The 19,393-nt window shown below is 43.2% G+C and overlaps 1 protein-coding gene across 1 annotated transcript; it reads left to right on the forward strand.

Annotated features, from left to right (window-relative positions):
* Window positions 1-8: 8 nt before the first annotated feature.
* On the forward strand, window positions 9-17,505 carry Flvcr1 (FLVCR heme transporter 1). The gene is made up of 10 exons (XM_055609167.1): window positions 9-748; window positions 4,254-4,395; window positions 9,430-9,570; window positions 10,963-11,030; window positions 12,552-12,655; window positions 13,175-13,285; window positions 13,519-13,624; window positions 13,930-14,041; window positions 14,943-15,010; window positions 15,176-17,505. Exons 1-10 carry the CDS (start codon window positions 44-46, stop codon window positions 15,245-15,247), a joined length of 1,629 nt encoding a protein of 542 aa, XP_055465142.1. The 5' UTR covers window positions 9-43; the 3' UTR covers window positions 15,248-17,505.
* Window positions 17,506-19,393: the final 1,888 nt, after the last annotated feature.

Raw genomic sequence — 19,393 nt, forward strand, 5'->3', positions numbered from 1 at the left:
GGCGCGGGGGGCTGAGGGGCGGCGGGGCGGGGAGCAGGGAGGCATGGCGCGACCCGACGACGACGAGGGCCCGGCCGTGGCGCCCGGGCACCCCAAGGGATACCTTCCGGTGCCGAGGGGCGCCCCGGCCGGGGAGGCGCGCGCGGAGCCGCACGCCGGGCCCGAGGCGCTGAACGGAGGCCCCGGGCTCGCCCCCGGCGCCGCGGGAGCCCCGGGCGGGCCGCGAGCCCTGCTGGCGGAGGAGACCCAGGCCCGGCTGCTGCCTGCGGGCGCCGGGGAGGACGCGCCGGGCCCCGCGCGCCCCCGGCGCACGGCGCTGTCGCCGCGGCGCTTCGTGGTGCTGCTCATCTTCAGCCTGTACTCGCTGGTGAACGCCTTCCAGTGGATCCAGTACAGCATCATCAGCAACGTGTTCGAGGGCTTCTACGGCGTGTCGGCGCTGCACATCAACTGGCTGTCCATGGTGTACATGCTGGCCTACGTGCCCCTCATCTTCCCCGCCACCTGGCTGCTGGACACGCGAGGCCTGCGGCTCACGGCGCTGCTGGGCTCCGGCCTCAACTGCCTGGGCGCCTGGGTCAAGTGCGGCAGCGTGCAGCGGCACCTCTTCTGGGTCACCATGGTGGGCCAGAGCCTGTGCTCCGTGGCCCAGGTCTTCATCCTGGGCCTGCCCTCCCGCATCGCCTCCGTGTGGTTTGGACCCAAGGAGGTGTCGACGGCTTGTGCCACGGCAGTGCTGGGCAATCAGGTAAAGGCTGGGACGGCTAGACCCCGGGGTCCTGTAAGGACGGTGGGGCTGGGCGCACGGTCAAGGCGGGTAAAGAGCATATGCTAAAAGCCAGAAGCCTGGGCTCCAGCACCACGTGAAAAGCCGGGCCTGGTGGCTCCAGGTTGGATTCTCAGCCAGCACTGACAGGTGAGGAGGACAGCTCCCGAGAAAGGACGGCCGAGCCGGCCCTTGGCCTACACACAGGCACGCACGGAAGCTTTGACAGGGAAGGAGATCTCATAGGTATTTTTGTCGCCACTGAAGAAGGAAGGTGTTGAGTCCTGGGAAGTTTGTTTCTATATTGAATATCCTTGGAACAGCCCTGTTTTATTTATCAGTGACCAGTCCAGCTTGGCACATACTGAACACGTAATAAGTGAATGTTCAATAAATGTTCTGGTGATAAAGACTTGGCGGTATTACTGAGTGCAGTGACTAGTTCTTAACTGTCAGGTAGTGGAAAGCAAATCACTGATCATGGAATGGTTAGTGGTTTAGCAAGCCGCGGCTCCCTTAAGAAGTGACCTTGTCTGTCCTACCAGCATAAATTCAAATGCCATTAGAATTCCAGGAGCAGTACTAGGCAACAGGTTTCTCTCTCTCTCTCTGTGTGTGTGTGTGTGTGTGTGTGTGTATGTGTGGTTTTTTTTTTTTGAATCAGGATTTCTGCCACTCTGTAGGGCAGGCTGGTCTGGAATTCACTGTGTACCCTGGCAGGCGTCAAACCCTTGACAGTCTTGCTTTTCAGCCTCCCAGACGCCGCAAAGAGCTGCCACACTATTGTGTTTGTATCTGTTAATTTTAGGCTAGTTCTCTTATTGTCATTTAAAATCTTAATAGAGGGTACTCTAGTCACCACTGTAAATGTCACCATTGTAAAGGTTTGTATGCATCCATCTGAAGGAAGTCTAGTTAAAAATCTACACCCCTTGCTATGCATAGTTGCTACATGCAACTATGTGTCCACAGACGGTTACTTCATTGCTTCAAGTCTCACTTGAGTAAAGAACAGGGTTTAAAATGCCCCCAAGACTATATGTGTTAGGCTTATTTCAGTTAGATTTGCTTTCTTTTTCTAAAAATGCAGAAGAAAGGGTCACTTAAACTATAATTCTGTGTATCCAAAATAATTTATTTCTGATACTTTGGTTTGGTTGCTTTTTTTATGTGTAGATAGCAGGTCTTTTTAAAAAAGATTTTTTGTTTCTAACTTATATTCAAGATTAATGCTTCCTTAAGCATAACAAAAATGTTATCAACTATCTATGAAGTATTAATTTATGGGTAAGTGGAAGCATTTTCTTAGAGTGGAGTTCCCTCTTCTCAGCACATTTCTGGGTCTTCCTATGTTCTCCTAGGGTCTTCTTATCTCATCTCTTCTAGGCTCTTATAAACGTATGGTTGTTATTGTGACCAAATGAGCATTTTCAGCCTCTCTTCTGGAGTGGTCATCATACTACAGAGCAGCAGCATGCAGCCACCAAGAGTTTGGAGACACTAAAGTGATTTTGTGCATGTGTCATTTAACTCTATGTTGTAGAGTTAGGAACTGTTAGTTGAAACTTTAAGGAATGAAATAATATTCTGAAGGTAATAATACAGTATGTTCACATATAAATATGTCTGGTTCCCAAATGGTGGCTCTTAATTTTGAAAATACAAGGGCTGGAGCCATGGCTCAGAGGTTAACAGCTCTGGCTGTTCTTCCAAAGGTTCTGAGTTCACCTCCCAGCCATCGCATGGTGGCTCACAGCCATCTCTAATGAGATCTGGTGCCTTCTTCTGGCCTGCAGGCACACATGCAGGCAGAACACTAAATAATAAACAAATCTCTAAAAGAAAAGAAAATACAATGCTTTACACTTGCCAGTGGGAAGAGTTTCCCGTGAAGTACAGACCTTCATAGTGTGTCTGTCTTCTTGGTTTCTAAACAAGAGTTTACTGTGAACTACAAACCTTGTGTGTCTGTCTTCTGTGGCTTCTAAACAATGCCGAGCATGCACTTGCACAAGGGTCTTTACACAAACATTCGTTCCCTGCGCTTCAGACAGTCTTCCTGTTTGGGTCACATGACCTCATGCTTACTGCCCCTAAGCTCTCTTCATATTCACCTTTAATAGCCCTCAGTTTTCTTGATTCCATTAGTTTTACTCAGTCATTTTTTTAATACATCATCTTATTGTCTTGTGTTTATTGTTTACGTATTTACAAATGTACAATATTATTCTCTATTTTTCATTTTAGTTCCCCAGAGTTTTCCATATTCCTTTGTAATTACTCATTTACTTTCTTTTTAAAAATTTATTCCTTTGTGGGTGGTGGGGCAGGGTCGTATATACAGATACACACATAGGAGGGAGGTGGTTGGATGAGTGCACACTTGAAAACCAGAGGAGGCTTTTGATGCCCTCTATCACCCTGTACCTTATCCTTCTGGGGGAGTCTCTCACAAACCTGGAGTTTAGGTCTTTCAGCTAGGCTGTCAGCCAGAAGGCCCTAGGGTCATCCTATCCCGCCCCCAGTGCTTCAGGTACAGGTGTGCACGGGACCATGCCCAGCTCACTGAGGGGCTGGGATTAGAACCCTGGTCCTTGAGCTTGTGTGGCAAGTGCTCCTGCCCACTGAGCCACCTTGCCTGCCCCTAACTGCTTTCCATATGGTTTCGTCTATGCTAGAAATCTCATATAGGTGAAATTGTATGTGTGACTTTTTGTGTCTGAGTTAGTTCTCTGTCATGTTTTCACAGTTGGCGGTATACCACTATATCAGGCCTTTTTACAGATGGTAATACTCTGTTGGTGAAGATAAACGTTTAGGTTATTGCCATGTTTTAGATTTGTGAATGGGATTGCTGTGAGTATCTGTGTATATTTACTTGGATATATCTATTTTTAGTTTTGGGTCATACACCTTCAGGTGCGATTGAAACATCATATTTCAGTTCTGTGCTAAACTTGCAAAGAAATTGCCAACTGTGTCTGTAGAACAAGTGTCCCACTTTCTTCCATTCTTGAAAACACTTGTTTTCTGCTCTTTCCAGAACTGCTCTGTCCTTACAATCTCGCTCATCCTAGTGGATGTAAGATGGGGTCTCACTGTCATTTTGATTTACATTTCCCTTAACAACATGGTATTGATATTTGTTTTTTTATATTCTTAGCTGTTTGTGTGTCTTTGGAGAAATGTCTTTTCAAGTCTTTGGCCCATTTAACTTCAGGATTCTTGTCTTTTTGTTGTTGGATTATAAAGCTTCTTTATTCTGGATGCCAGTTCCTTATCAGATATAATTTGGAAATATTTTCCCTATGTTGTATGAGTTCTTTATTACCTTTTCAGACATAGGGGAGAGGTTTGGAAACAGTAGAGTAGAGGCAGAGACATTAGAACAGATTTCTCAGGGTTCACAGCGCACCCTTACACTACACGTTCTGTGTCTGTTCTGCTGCGTGCTGACATGTAGTCTTTGTTGCTGTTGATCTTACAGCTTGGAACTGCAGTTGGCTTTCTGCTGCCCCCCGTTTTAGTGCCCAACACGCAGAATAGCACAGACCTGGCTCATAACATCAACACCATGTTTTACGGAACAGCATTCATCTCCACGTTTTTGTTTTTTTTAACAGTAATTGGTAAGTAAATTGTTTGTCCTAAGGCTTAGATAAATGCATGACTAATCCATGAGAATAACTAACTGGAAAAGTTCTGCTGACGGTGTCTCCGGTGCTGTTTGTTTTGGTCTTGCCTAGGTCCTGAATGGAACAGCTTTAGGGATATGTTATGGTCCACTAGGTGTTTTGTTTTATTATTACTCTTTTTTTTTTTTAACATTCTGAAGAGTTTGAAGATTAATTAATCCCATTTATCTTCCTACTAACCAACTTTGTAAGTGTCCATTTCAAACATGTTGCCTGGCTTCCCTTCCCCTGTTCCTCAGTGTAATGTGCATCTTGTATTTGCCTCACCTGCGGTTGCTTCCTGTCATGCTCTGAAGCGATGCGATAGGCCACCGCCCTCCCTTTGATAAGACATTTTCCAGGGATCCCTAGTTTAAATTTTTGGGTCTAGAAATGTCGACCTGTGAATGACCCTGGGCAGCACTAAGCTGTTCGGAATTTCAAACTGTGGCAACTGTCTGCTTGTTAGGCCACTTCAGCAAAGCCTGGCCGCCATCATTCGTCCCTGAGTCCTCTCGTCTGAGCCTGTCTTTTGAAGGAGTCAGTCAGAGTCAGCTGCAAGCAGCCATCACCAGCTTGGAAGAAGCTTTGGGAAGGTCTGCTTTTTTTTTTTTTTTTTTAGTTTATTTTTAAGGGGAAGCAATTTTGGTTTCAGGGGAAAAGATAGGCCAGGTGTATCTAGTATTTTGCTGCTGCTGAAACTGGAGTAGTGCCTGAGAGCCTCACAGTAGCCCTTAAACAGATTGATTAGGAAAGGAAATTTGATGCTCACAGACCATTTTTTAATAAACATTTCTAATTAAGCTGTTATGATTTGAGGTTTTAGATTTACATACTAAAATTTTACCTTGGCTAGAAGTAATTTCAGTGAAAACTTCGTATTTTATGATCTCCAGATATGAAGTTGAGTTTTCAGAGAAATGGCTACTAATTGCCTGGGCAGGTGAGCAGCAGGATCAGCTGTAGGAAGCTCAGCCCACATCTGCAGTTTCCCTTGAGATAATGAACAGAATGTTCTCTCGGAAGCATTTGAAGTATGCCAGTACGTGCAGTTGGCTTTTCAGTGCCTATGTTTGCAGTTAGTCAGGGAATGGCATATTTAAAGTATGCACACTGCTGAAAACCGACAAGGTTTTCTTGTACTGTTTTAGTATTAATATTTTAAATTTTAAAAGAAATTTATACTGGTGAGGGAGCCTCTTAAATCTGCTCTTCTGGTTGGTAGACTTGGTTTGCTTGATGAAGAAGGAACCACTGCTTGTGTACATTTTAGAGAAAGGTCTTGTGCTCACAGTAGGGTTAAGTATCGTGTCTTTTTTTTTTTAACTTCACGCACACGTCCACCTTGCTGGATCTGTAGTCGAGTGTCTGCTCAGAGAAATGAACAATTACATAAGGCATCTTTATAAAAAGGGCTGGAGCGATGGCCCCACAGCTAGGAGAGCTTGCTACCCTTGCAGAGAACCGAGTGTCCCAGCACCCATGCCATTGGGTGCCTCTCAACTTCCTCCAACCCTAGCTACAGGGATCTGACTTCCTTTTTGGACTTTTCTTGGCATTTGCATTCACATGTACAGACTCTGCCACACATATACAAATAATTAAGAAAAATATTGTTTTTAATGAACTAATTAGCAGAGAGATGGATCAGGGGTAAGAGGACTTGTGCACTGCTGCTTTTGTACAGGACTTGGCACAGTTTCCATCTTGCAGTGTAGCTAGTCACAGTGGTACACATACAATCCCAGCACTTGGGAGGTAGAGGCAGGAGGATCAAGAGCTCAAGGTCATCATTCTTGGCTACTTAGCTATCTCAGGGCTAGCCTGGACTACATGAGACCCTGCCTCAAAAAAAAAGCCAAACAAAAAATGTAAGATAACATAGTCATTGTGTAAAATTGTGACAGTAAATGAGAAGCCAGCTTGTGTGGTCATACTCAAATATTTGCTATGGAAGAAAACTGAATCTGAAAATTCTTACTTAAAGCTTCTTATTTTCTAGGAGAGGTGATCTTACATCCGTCTAAATTCTGCTGATAATTACTTAAAAGTCAACCAAATCCATATTATGGATGGACATAAATTACAGTTTTTAGCAACATGATAGGTATTGAGCAGGTATTCATCAGGCTTCCTCAAAGACTTCCTTAAAGGTTCACCTTCTGTAACCCTCTTCCTTGTCCTCACGGTGTGTGTGTGTGTGAATGTAACCCAGCCTTCCACTGAGTCCACACTAATTCCTGGTTCTTTGAGCAGTCTGGCCTCTCACGTTTGGACAATAGATGTGTAAAAGCGTAGCTAATGCACACTGCTTCTTTTGGTTCTTGTTAGTCCTCAGGATCCTTTGAAGAAGGTGTTGTTCTCATTCCCAGCTTACTGAAGTTCACACACGTCAGAATATTAAATTTGCCAGATGTCACTGTTAGTGAATAAACAGGGTCTGCTTAGGCCTTGGCCTGTGAGCTGCTTGTTGCGTATGCAAACATCATTTTAATTCTTGCCTTTAGTTTCTGTTTCAGTTTAAGTTCCTTCTTAGAAGTCGCGGTGCTCTTTAAAGTCTTCACGTGCATCAGCACCAAGCTACAGAGTTAGCGCAGGCGCATTAGCTAAAACCTTCAGCCACTGAGGGAGTTGACACCAAGAACAATGGCAGTAAAAACATTTACTATTAGTCTACTCAAACACAGAGTGTATAGACTAAATTTGTAATTGTACTTTCGATACTTCTGTTCAACATGTCTACATGGCTATAAAACTTCACAGAAATACATTTTACTTACTCAGCCTAAAAGTATTTCAAGCTCGAGCAAAGTCTGATTTATATGATTTATATTTATATAAAATATTGTATTTATTTTTTATTTTTGGTCTCTACGTAGCCCTGGCTGTCCTGGAATTTACTGTCCTTACTTACTGTGTAGACCAACTGGCCTTAAACTCACAGAGATGCACCTGCCTCTGCCTCCCAAATACGGGATTAAAGGTGTACACCATCACATCCCACTTTAAATGAATATTCTTCAAAAGACACAATATATTTTGGATAGGACTTGAGATTTTGTGTGATCTTTGTAACAACTTATCACTGTCATTTCCATTTAATGAATGAGAACCTAAAACTGAGAACAGTAAGACAGGGCAGTGGCAGAATTCACAAGTGTGCTTCCTTCTAATAAGAGTGTGTGGTGTCTAGTGAGAGTCAGTGCAGTAGTGAAAGAGCTCTGACCTGCAGCTGTGCAGGGCTCTGAGCAGCCCAAGATGGCTGGTTCTGAACCATGGAAGGAGCCATGTGAGTGAGCGCTCTTGAAGCTTCAGGCAGTTTCATGTGCCTAATGCCAGGTGGACAGTAATTGCTTTTTGAATTTAATAATTCTTTTATTGGTACAGATTTTTAGTGGAAAAGTAGTTTCCATTTCAAAGGAAGAAAGGTGCCATTTCCTGCTTTGAGATAGCTACTCGACATAAAAAGGTCATAGACAGATGGTCTTTTGTTCCTCTTTTTTCTTTACATAGCACCGACTTTCCAACAGTGTGTAGCTGGCAGGTACAGGTTTTATTGAGACAGTTTACTTCTCAGAAATGAAGGGATGACACTTGTATTCAGAAAATAAATCTAAATGGAATTAAAGTCTGGTGAGAATTGCTTTCGTTTTATATGAATTTGTGAATTCATATTTGGTTCATTTTGACTTGATTTGCTATAATAAATTGAACCTAGAAAAGAGATGTAAGGCTTTCTGGGGATTCATGACTATAGTCATTCCCAGTCTGAAACCTGATTTACTACTGTGAACATTTTGTATTACCTGTGTTAATAAAAAGAAATGTCTCCTACCCAACTAGGATACAGAAACACTTGCAGGACAGACATGAGGCCTCCTAACAGTGCAAGGATCAGATAGGGAGAAAGGAAGAGGAAGACTTACAGCAGCTAAAGGTTTTGTGCCTACCAGGCTCCAACGTAAGGATGCTACAAATAAGTACCTCTGAGTTTTGTGTCCTCTTGAATTAGTTCTCAACTCTGAAATAAATGTATACTTAGTTTGGTTTTAGTTACATCATAATTAATGTTTTTTCCCAACAGAAACTTTTAATTTTCCATTTTTGTCAGCAAATAGAGAAATGATTCATAGTATTTTGTGGGAGTTATAAAGACTGCTTTTCCTTCGCTGGTGACTCTCAAACCTGTCTACGTATTGGGAACATGAAGAATTGTATATTTAATGCAGAGTCTCATATTAAATCCTGGAGATTCTGCTGTTGAACTTTGTGTAGAGTCTCAAAATTAGGGTTAAGTTTAAACTTTCCAGTGATCCCAATTGACAACCTGAGCTATCAGACTTAACCCACTTCAAACTGAAAACAAAGTAGGCATCTTCCAACCACGAAGAAATGGTTATGAAAGGGAAAAGGGAAGAGAGAAAAGGGCAAAATGATGAAGGGGAGGAAGCGGGTTCTGTCATTCAATGGTTAGTGCTCCGAGAGAACAGAGGGAGGAGGTGTCCGTTTTTATGAACTCTCTGATGATGGCTGGCATGCACATCAGGGATCTGTGGTGATGGAGACATGGTTGCCTCAAAACCTCTTGATACCTGGGAAGTAACTGAATCCAAGCATTTATGTCTTTCAAGTGACTGAATTTAAAAGTCACATCCTTGCCGTAGTAAACATTGATCTGGATTAGCTAAAAATGGGGTAGTCAGTGGGCAAAGGTAGTCTCATTGCCAGTGGTTTTTCAGCTCAGATGAATTGGCAAGTTCTCTTGAGTTTTACTTTGGAGAGCTAAGAGGATAATGCCAAATTATTCTTCACTTAGAAGCCAGTGAAGATATATAAGTAAATTTGCTATGAAAGACTTTTTACTGCCTCTTTAGTCCTAAACTGAATTTTGTCCTCTCACTAAGAAAGATGAATAACTTAATTATGTGTGGTTTGTGAGTGTACTGTACATGCTTAGTCATATATGATCATTTTCATACATGTGCCCAGCATTCAAGGAAAAGCCTCCCTTCCCACCGAGTCAGGCTCAGGCACTGCTTCAAGACAGCCCCCCTGCAGAGTACTCCTACAAGACTTCCATCTGGAGCCTGTTCAGAAACATACCTTTTGACCTCCTGCTGGTCAGTTACGGTGAGTGGTAACCGTGGAGCACTATGGATTCTTTCCATTGAAACTAGTAGCTTGAACATAATGAAGTTAGTCCACGAACTCCACAGCATAATCATGAAAATAAATCTTGAGATAAAAGCAAAAGTACCTTAGGGATTTTTTTACAAAAATGTTTTTAAAATAGAAAAAAACAAAAACAGATCTTAGAGAAGTGCTTTATCTTTTTTTGAGTCCTGGTGGAATGTTACATCCAGGATGTAATTCTATATTTCTAAAGTTTATATGGAGAACAGTTCTAATTGTCCATGAATACACATCTGAAATTTACAACACCACATGAAGATAGAAGCACCTTCGGAAATGAAAGGGTAGAAGTGGGAAAGTGAACCTGAAGCAAAGATGGCACAATGTTAATGTCTCACAAAAGTCGCCGATGAGAGGATGTGTTACTCTCTGGTCTCTGTGTGTCCGACTACTTCATAGTAAAGGAGAAGGAAACAGTAACTTGAATCTCAGCCAGGTTCCCAATCCAGCATCTCTGAGGGTGGGCACACCAGGGTTTGATACTACGTGTGTGATTCCTTTTTTTTTTTTTTAAATTCTCTTATGAATTGTCTTGTAAGTCTTTGATACAGGGGTTAGGTCTCTGAAGCAAGCATTTTGTTATGCCACTAACGAGCTGGTTTTTTTTGTTTGTTTGTTTGTTTGTTTGTTTAGTGGGGGTGTGGTGCTAGGAATCAAACTGAGGGCCTTATGCATCCTAGGCAAACACTATGAGTGAGCCCTGTTTGACTTTTAACCACCATTGGCTATAACTCATAAAAGCACAGGAAATGTTGTTTGAATGGTTGCCATATGCATAATTACAAATAGTGATGTGGTTTATAATCCACATGCCTGAATCAAAATAATGTGAATAACAAAATCTTATTTTTCATTTTCTGTTGTCAAAACAAAATACTCAGCATTGGGTACTTTATAAAGAAAATAGGTGTATTATTTATTTCATATCTTTGGAGACTGCAAGTTCAAAACCAGGGAGCTCCATCTCTTCATCTCTGCTGAGGAGTCCTTGGGGGCGTTCTGAGAGGGATAAAATTTGACTTTGTGCCAAATATGCCAATGGGTTTGGTGGCATTATTTTATAAAAGCTTCCTCAACTCGTGACTGGCTCACTCCATGAGACCCAAGTAAATCTTTCTGAGGAGCCCCTGAGCCTCATCTCCTGCTCTAGGAGGTTCCACCACCTTTGACCACCTCTGTGGGAAACCAAGGTTCCAGCCCAGATCTATAGTAAAGCTAGTGTTAAGTCCAGCTGTCCACTTTCTGAAAAGCAGCCATGGTGGCTTTAGTCCGAGAATGTTACATTTTCCACATGCTGTTTCATAGAGTGGTGACTTAACTCTTTTATAGGTATCATGACGGGAGCATTTTATTCAGTTTCAACATTATTAAATCAAATGATACTGGAAGATCATAAGGTAAGTTTTCATCGTTTTGTTTTCTGAGACAATCTTGTAGTGAAATGTTGGTTGGTCTGGAACTCCCCATGTGGACCAGGCTGTCCTGGAACTTGGAGTGACTCCTCTGCCTGGCGGTCTGCTTTTATATTGCATGCTTGGCCAGGACCTTTTCTCTTTTTTTTATTTATTATTAATTACACTTTATTCACTTTGTATCCCCCCATAATCCCCTCCCTCCTCCCCTCCTGATCCCACCCTCCCTCCCCTTTCTTCACGCATGCTCCTCCCCAAGTCCACTGATAGGGGAGGTTCCCCTCTCCTTCCTTCTGATCTTAGCCTATCACATCACATCACATCAGGAGTGGCTGCATTGTCATCTTCTGTGGCCTGATAAGGCTGCTCCCCCCTCAGGGGGAGGTGATCAAAGAGCAGGCCAATCAGATTATGTCAGAGTCAGTCCCTCTTCCCATTACTATGTAACCCACTTGGACACTGAACTGCCATGGGCTACACCTGTGCAGGGGTTCCAGGTCATCTCCACGAATAGTCCTTGGTTGGAGTATGAGTCTCTGGGAAGTTCCCGGTGTTCAAATTTTTCTGGTTCTGTTGCTCTCCTTGTGTGGTTCCTGTCCTCTCCAGCTCTTACTATTTCCCACTTCTTACATAAGATTCCATGCACTCTGCCCAACAGTTGGCCATAAGTCTCAGCGTCTGCTTTGATAGTCCTCAGGGCAGAGCCTTTCAGAGGCCCTCTGTGGCAGGTTTTCTTCTTCTGATGTCCAACCTCTTTCAGGACCTTTTCTTTAACAAGGTAATCTGCATTAGCATGGTCCTAAAATGATCAATTATGGCTTTGCTGGAAAAGATTATGCAGCAGCCCATCTAAAACTCGAGGTGGAAAAGGCTGAAGAAAGCAGATTTGGGGAACAAAGACAGACGAGTCTCACAGTTAGAGAAGGGCCCGGTCCCCGAGTGGATGGTGGCTCCTGGTGCAAGTGGCGGCATCCAGTTTCCTCTGTTCTCCTGGACCTAGTGCATAGACTCAGTCCGAAATCACTATCTCCCATGCTTTTCACTAAGCACACTTATTCCAATTTGTAAAACACATTGAGAGTAAATATCATTAGCATTGTGGCAGACTTTCACTTGGTCGTATGGAAAAGTGCAAAACCTTGTAAGGAATGCAAGATAGAGCATGAAGGTCTGTGGCCTTGTTTGGAAGGAGCCAGTGTTTACAGTATTCCGTAAAAGCGCTGCCCTCAACTCTGCACATGAATAAATGATTGCAGAGCTTACAGCCATGGAGGGCCCAGGAAATGCTTCTCTTTTTACTTCTTTCATTTTATTTACTGTTATTGCTGCTGTTTTAAAATAGAATACCTTCAATAGACCACTTTCTCCCAAAACCCAGCTCTAGCCCGTCTTTCTATCATGTGCTTAATTTTATATGACTATGTTAGTTAACTACGTAAGTGTATGGGAATATGAACCACCAGTTTGAATTAGAAATATCTGATTATCTCCTGCAAATTATTTTAGGGAGAAGAAGTGAATGCTGGGAGGATTGGGCTAACGCTAGTGGTAGCTGGAATGGTGGGCTCTATTCTTTGTGGCTTATGGCTGGATTACACCAAAACCTACAAGTAAGTTACAGTATATAACTTATGAAAGCTCCGTATATGCTTGGGATGGAAGTAAAGCTACATTAGTGTCAGGAGAGAGGGTTTCACTAGGTAACTTGGGCTGGCCTGGAGCTCAGGCATCATCCTGCCTCAGCTGCCCAACTGCCAGGGTTACAGCGTGTATCGCCATGTCTGAATAAGACTGAGTGAGTCTTTTAGTGATCTCTCTATGTTCTGTTTTATGTTCTGTTTTGGTTTTATTCATTCCATTATTGAAAACATGAATGCCTTACAAACCTTCTACCTTTAGCTCTGCCTTTGTAGGTTGTCTAGCTAAAAAGAACCCTCCCTGACAGACTTTGTCTTTCTTATGCTGTGAACTACAAAAAATAAAATAAAATAAAGTTCTTTGCTATGAAAAATGATTGTTGAGCTAGCTACATAATTCACGGGTGAGAAGGGGTGGTTTGTAATTGTGAGGAAGTGGGAATTAGCCATATTGTCCTCTGAAGGGAACACTAACAGTTGTGTTTGTTTCAGGCAGACAACTCTGACAGTGTACATTCTGTCGTTCTTTGGGATGCTCATATTTACTTTCACGCTGAAGCTCAATTACATCATTGTGGTGTTTGTTACTGGTGGGATCCTGGGGTAAGTGTCAGGTGTGATGGAGACATGGCGCCCTGCTTGTACGATTCTGAAGGAGTGCTTAGCCCTCCAAAGTCTCTTTTGACACTTTAAACTCTGAGAGTTCCACCATGTGTAAGTGGGCAGTTCCTCAGAACTGTAACAGGAAAGCTCCCCCCGACAAACAGATGTGCCTTGCCTGTGTAAGTGGCTTTAGCTGTCATAATCGCCTGTGTTGTGACCTTGTTTTCCCCCAGCTTCTTCATGACTGGTTACCTTCCCCTGGGCTTTGAGTTTGCTGTTGAGATCACATACCCCGAGTCTGAGGGCACATCCTCTGGGCTCCTCAACGCTTTCGCACAGGTAAGCCTCTCTTTCTCTAACCCGAGACAGTTAACCAGGTGTGGCAAGAGCAATTGCCAGCACTTGATAGTTAGAGGCCAGAGGACCAGGAGTTCAAGGCCAACCTGGGCTTTGTGAGACTCTGTCTCAAGGTAATTACTATATTGTCAGTGAGCTTGACCTGACTCTGGTTTAATCATGTGCTTTTCAGTGCTTATTTCTGGAAGCCAAATCTTAAGGAAAGCCAGTGGAGAGCTCTGTGGGGAGTGTGTGTTTGCTCTAAAGCATGGAACCTAACAAGAATTATCTCACACATTTTATTTTAGATATTTGGAATTTTGTTTACATTGGCTCAAGGACAGATCATGTCAGACTATGATACAAGGGCAGGAAACCTTTTCCTCTGTGCCTGGATGTTCTTAGGCATCATTTTAACAGGTATGTGTTGAGTGTGTGTACTATGTTATTTATCTGTATTAAGTTTTGTGCTTTGCTGCTTAAAGGCTTTGCAGAACTCTGGGGTTAAAATGAGAAAGGAAGCTGGGCATGGGTGCTCATACCTGTAATCCCATCATTCAGGAGGCAGAGGCAGGTGGATCTCTGTGAGTTTGAGGCCAACCTGGTCTACAAAGTGAGTCCGGGACAGCCAAGGGCTACACAGAGAAACCCTGTCTCAAAAAATCAAAAAAAAGAAAAAAAAAGTTAGAAAGCAGGACAGTTTGTTCTCGGGATGTGGGTCTGTCCTTTCACTTTGATGGTTCCAAGTTTAATACCATTATCCTGAGGAAAAGACAAAACTGGGGCTGGAGGGATGGTTCCCTGGTTCCAGGTTCCCACCATCCAAATGGTAGCTCATAGCACTCTCATTCTAGAGGATACAACGCCCTCTTCTGGCTCCTTTACTACTGCACAGACATATATGTAGGCCGCACACCCACATACTTAAAATAAAACTAAATAAATTTTTTTAAAAAACTTTTTAAAAAACCATATAAATTATTTATGTCACTTGTATGTGTATGTATGTTACCACTTCCACTTGGACATATGTGCGTCTAGCACCTCCCTGCCCAGGATTGAATTCACTGTATTCCCATTGTACATATCTGTTTCTCGTGAATTGTTCTATCTCAGTTAACTAGTGCTGTCATCCGTTCTGAAGTCACCCACTTTCCCTTCCACTCCTGCACCCGTTACTCACATCCTGTCTTTGGTAGCTGATGGCTGACCTGTCATTAAGTCAAGGGCTAAGGCCTTTTCTTGGCTGGAATACTCCTGGAGGAGGCTGCGGCACTGTAAAAGGAGGAGGTTGTGCTAACTCTTGGTGCTTCTGTTTTAGCACTGATCAAGTCTGACCTGAGAAGACACAACATAAACATGGGGCTTAGAAACGGTGACGTTAAAGCTGTAAGTAACAGACATGTTTACGGCTGTGCTTGGAATGCACAGCAGGTAAATGGGAACCCATTCTTGTTTAATCCGATTTTCTTTTATTGAGTCAATTCAAGCATTGATTGTTAAATAGCTTGTGTCAGGTGTGGTACAGTTCTTCAGTGTCAATTATTTTTACAGGTGCCAGATGACAGTCCGATAGACGAAAAACCAAAAGTGATGATGTCTCCACAGCCGGAATCTTCACTCTGAAGAGGAAGTGGCTGCCCCAGCATGGGCCGTGGCATCATCTTAGGGCAGCTGTGTGAGCAGTGAGGACACCTACTTGAAAACTACTGGATGAACTCCGAATATTATTTTTTAAGTTAATTTAAGCAATCCTTTGCTTAAAACACCCTTGCTTACATCTTGTTAACACTGCCGTTCCTCTAATACTGTCTATTTTCAGTTGTGTACTGTGTACCTGAAAGCAATGTTTTTTTCAGGATGCTTTGTTTTTTATGGAGACCTAGTTCGTGTGTGGCATGGAAGAGTATGCAGTTCACACATGAACATGTCTGGTACATTCCCAGTTGGCTCTCATCCTGCTGTGCTGACCACATCAGGTGTCACAGTGTGAGTGCCGAATACCATCAGGAAGGACTGCCTCACCCAAGACAGGGCTGAGATGAGAGTCCACAGGAGCCCGCAGACCTCTCCCACATCTCACACGCTTGTGATACGGTGTGTTGTGAGACATTCTGTCCCCCCCAGCACACACAAAAAGCAGTTGTGTGCACAGACCAAGTCCGTTACGCTGTGTTAGTTAAGGAGCTGAGGCACAGAGATAATCTGGAGGTCCCCTCTGTGCTGCCTTCATACACGTAAATGCTAATGCTGTATTTCCAGTGTGACTTCAAATAGCAGCTCTATGCCTGTTGTCCATTTTTATAGAAAATCTGTGCTATGGGCTAGCTCATGGTTTCTTGTATCACATCTGTGTTTTGCCTTTGATAAGGAAGTCTAGGATAGCTCCCGAAGGCCCACATGTCTCCACTCTGCGGAGAGCCCTGGAAACGCTAGCTGCTGTGTCTGCACGGTCGTTTCTCTGACCGCTGTCCTAAGGAAGACCAGCCCTGGCACGCGCTCTGTGAGGACTGGGAGGGGCAGTCATCACTCTGGGCTCCGTAACTGCGCGCGCAGGACTAGGAGAGTGGGACCAAGTGTGTTTTCACAGTGCCTCCCACTGTGTCTCGTTTACAGTGAGAATCAAATGTCATTGATGTTCTGACTCCAAGATCGTAGTCATGACATTTGATTAAACATAATATTTACATTATGTAACTTTGTAAATTTTACACAACAATTACGTAATATATAAAAATGCACACAGGAAAGGCAATCATGTAGTGAATGTGCTTGGAGCAAATGCAGCCTTGATTTAGGCAAAATATGCATTGAGTTATCTTGATATTATTCTCTTTCATCAAATTACTATAAATTATGTGGAATCTGACACTGGAAAATGTATTGAAAGAATCTAATATCACTCAGGGTCAGGAATTCTGGTTTTGTGTCCTCATGTGTTTCTGCCATGGTAACTCTGGACACATCATTTAACTTCTAAAATAATACATTCATTTTGATCTAAAAGATCTTTTTAAAATAGCCATTCATCATGGAGTAGACAAAATCACTGTACCACAGGAACTTAGAAATCTAGCTAGAAGCTGGTACTGGTGGCACAAGCCTTTAATCCCAGCACTCTCGAGACAAGCAGGCGGATCTCCGTTCTAGGTTAGCCTAGTCTACAGAGTGAGTTCCAGGACAGCAAGGGCAACACAGAAAAACCCTGTCTCAAAAAACCAAATAAATAAATAAAAGAAATCTAGCTAGAGAAAAATTCCGTGGAAAATTGAATAAACAATTATGATTGCCCCTGTGTAGAGATGGGGTACTTTCCAGGATCTTTTTAATGTTTTTAGTCAGTTTGTAGTAGTTCAGGCAGAATCTGCATCATCAGTAACTTCTTGTCACAGGTTAAAATGACCAAAAGTACAGTCTTCCTCAACTGTTTGTGTTTTTAAATTGACAGTGTTGTTTACAGTGGTCGTATACATGTCAGTTCCCGAAGCCTTGAACAACCAACAGGTAAAAGTTGCAACACTTAATGTCTGAAAAGTGTGTACATGTTTTGTTTGCCATTGTTTAGAAAAGGGAGAAAGTATGACATAGTAATGCAAAATGAATTGATGTTTTCATATTTAAGTAAATGTTATGTCATTGTTTCAGAAGTAGTAATTGCCACTGTCGGCTTTAGTCAGTTGGTTTCAGAAGCTATCACATCTGTAAATGTTGTGACATGGCTTCTGTCTTTTGAGAATGTTGGAGGAATGTCTTTGAAAATGTGTTAGAAACTGGATGTCTGATGTCTTCATTCCTGTTCTTATTTTTGCTATTTTTTATAATTTCTCTATGTGCTTGTTCTTCATTATTTCATACTTAAAATAAATATATTTTTTTAATGCTAACTTTATATGTCTTTTAAAAACAAGTTCTGGTACCTGGCATATGTAGGAAGTTAGAAAGCGACTATAAGATCTTAGAGTAAGCCAAGGAGGGAAATGAGTCCACTGATCAGCATCGGCAGAAAATAAAATGGTTTCACTTAAAAATACTGTAAGAGTAAGCGGGGAGAGGGGCTGAGCATTGGGAGTGTGTGCTGCTCTTGCTGAGGCCCTGAGTTGTGTTCCTAACACCTGCATCAGGCAAGCTCACAGCTGTCCCGGGGATCCAGCGCCCTCCTGTGGCCTCCATGGGCAGCTGTACTTACGGGCACCTACTCCTACATGTGTGCATAATTTAAAACAATAAAAACATCCTGAAAATCAAACTTCCAGAGGGTGACCCAGCCAACGGAGTACTGTTCTCAGGAGCCCAGTTTCTCCTGACTCCTCGTGGAAAGCGTTTTTGTTGGGTTCAGAAGCCCAGTGCAGAGGTTCAGTACCGTTCAAGCAGGAATCCTGTTAAAGCAAGACAAGTTCACTTTAACCACATCACCGTCACCCACAGGGGCATAGCACAGCGCCACGAAAGACTCCCATCAGAGAGCACAGAGCAAACACCGATTCATCAGCAGTGCAGATGCTGTCTACCTGGCCCATTTCTTGCTGAATGTCAGAAGGAAGACTGGGAGCCTCTGGACTCCATTAGGAGGTCACTTGAGGTGCCTTGCCTGTGGACCTGGGCACCCCAATACTCTGTACACCATACTCTTGAGCAGGCACTGGCTTTCCAGGCACATCCACATGGATGGTAACCACAAGTATCTCGGGCAAATAGTCACTCAACTTTGCAGCATTAGAAGGCACCCAAACTAGGGAAACAGGAAGTCCTGTACACCTGACCTGACTTTTTAGGATGGATAAAAGACAAGAAGGAATCCCTAGCCAGGCTGATCTGTAAATACATTTCTGTCCTAAATGTAAGGTGCCTGGCCTCAGGCCTGGTGACCTGAGACTAATCCCCAGGACCCATGTAGTCAGAGAAGAGAACTGACTCAAGTTGTCTTCTGACTGCCACACGTAATCTGTAGCGTGTGCATGCATGGACACACACACACACACACACACACACACACACAGGCTCAAACACAAAATTTAAAAAAGCTGGGTGTGGTGTGCACCTCATAGACAGGCAGATCTCTGTAAGTTTGAGGCCAGCCTGATCTTCAAGAGAGTTCCAGGACAGCCACAGCTGTTACACACACACACAAAAAAAAACCTATCTTGAAAAACAAACAACAACAAAAGCTTAAAAGATTAATCTAGAGGAGGCATAGTTTCTATGCATATGCAACAGTGGAAGGAAAAAACAAAAACTACGCTGTGTGGTGGCCCATGCCTGCCTTCCCAGCACTGAGACACAGGAGGATCAGGTTTCAGAGTCAGCTTCCACTTTGCAGTGAGTTTTAGGCCAGCCTGGGCTACGTGAGCCCCTGTCTCAGAAAATGTTTATTTAAAATAAAAACTGAAAACAAATCAAGGAAACACGATGCCACAGAAGAATACAGTAATAATCCAAAGAAGTTGAGACCTGTAAACTTCCTGATCAGGGACTGATAATAGTTGTCTATTTTTGGAGTGCTGGGATCAAGTCCAACGAAAACCTCAGTGCTGTGGTTTGAATGAGAGACGACCCTCACTGGCTCATGAGTTTGAACACTTGGTCGCCCGTTGCTGGTGCTATTTGAGAAGTTATGGAGACTTAGGAGGGAGTGTTTCTTGAGGAAGTGTGTCACTGGGTTTATAGTTGTGGCCCACTTTCTGTTCTGTGTTTTCTTTGTGTAGATGAAATTGTGATCAGCCAGCTTCCTGTTACAGCTGCCATGTTCTCCCTGGCTGTTGCCTTAGACCTCTG

The sequence above is a fragment of the Psammomys obesus genome, unplaced genomic scaffold, assembly GCF_907164565.1.
Source record: "Psammomys obesus unplaced genomic scaffold, mPsaObe1.curated_primary_1811, whole genome shotgun sequence".
NCBI classification, from domain to species: domain Eukaryota; kingdom Metazoa; phylum Chordata; class Mammalia; order Rodentia; family Muridae; genus Psammomys; species Psammomys obesus.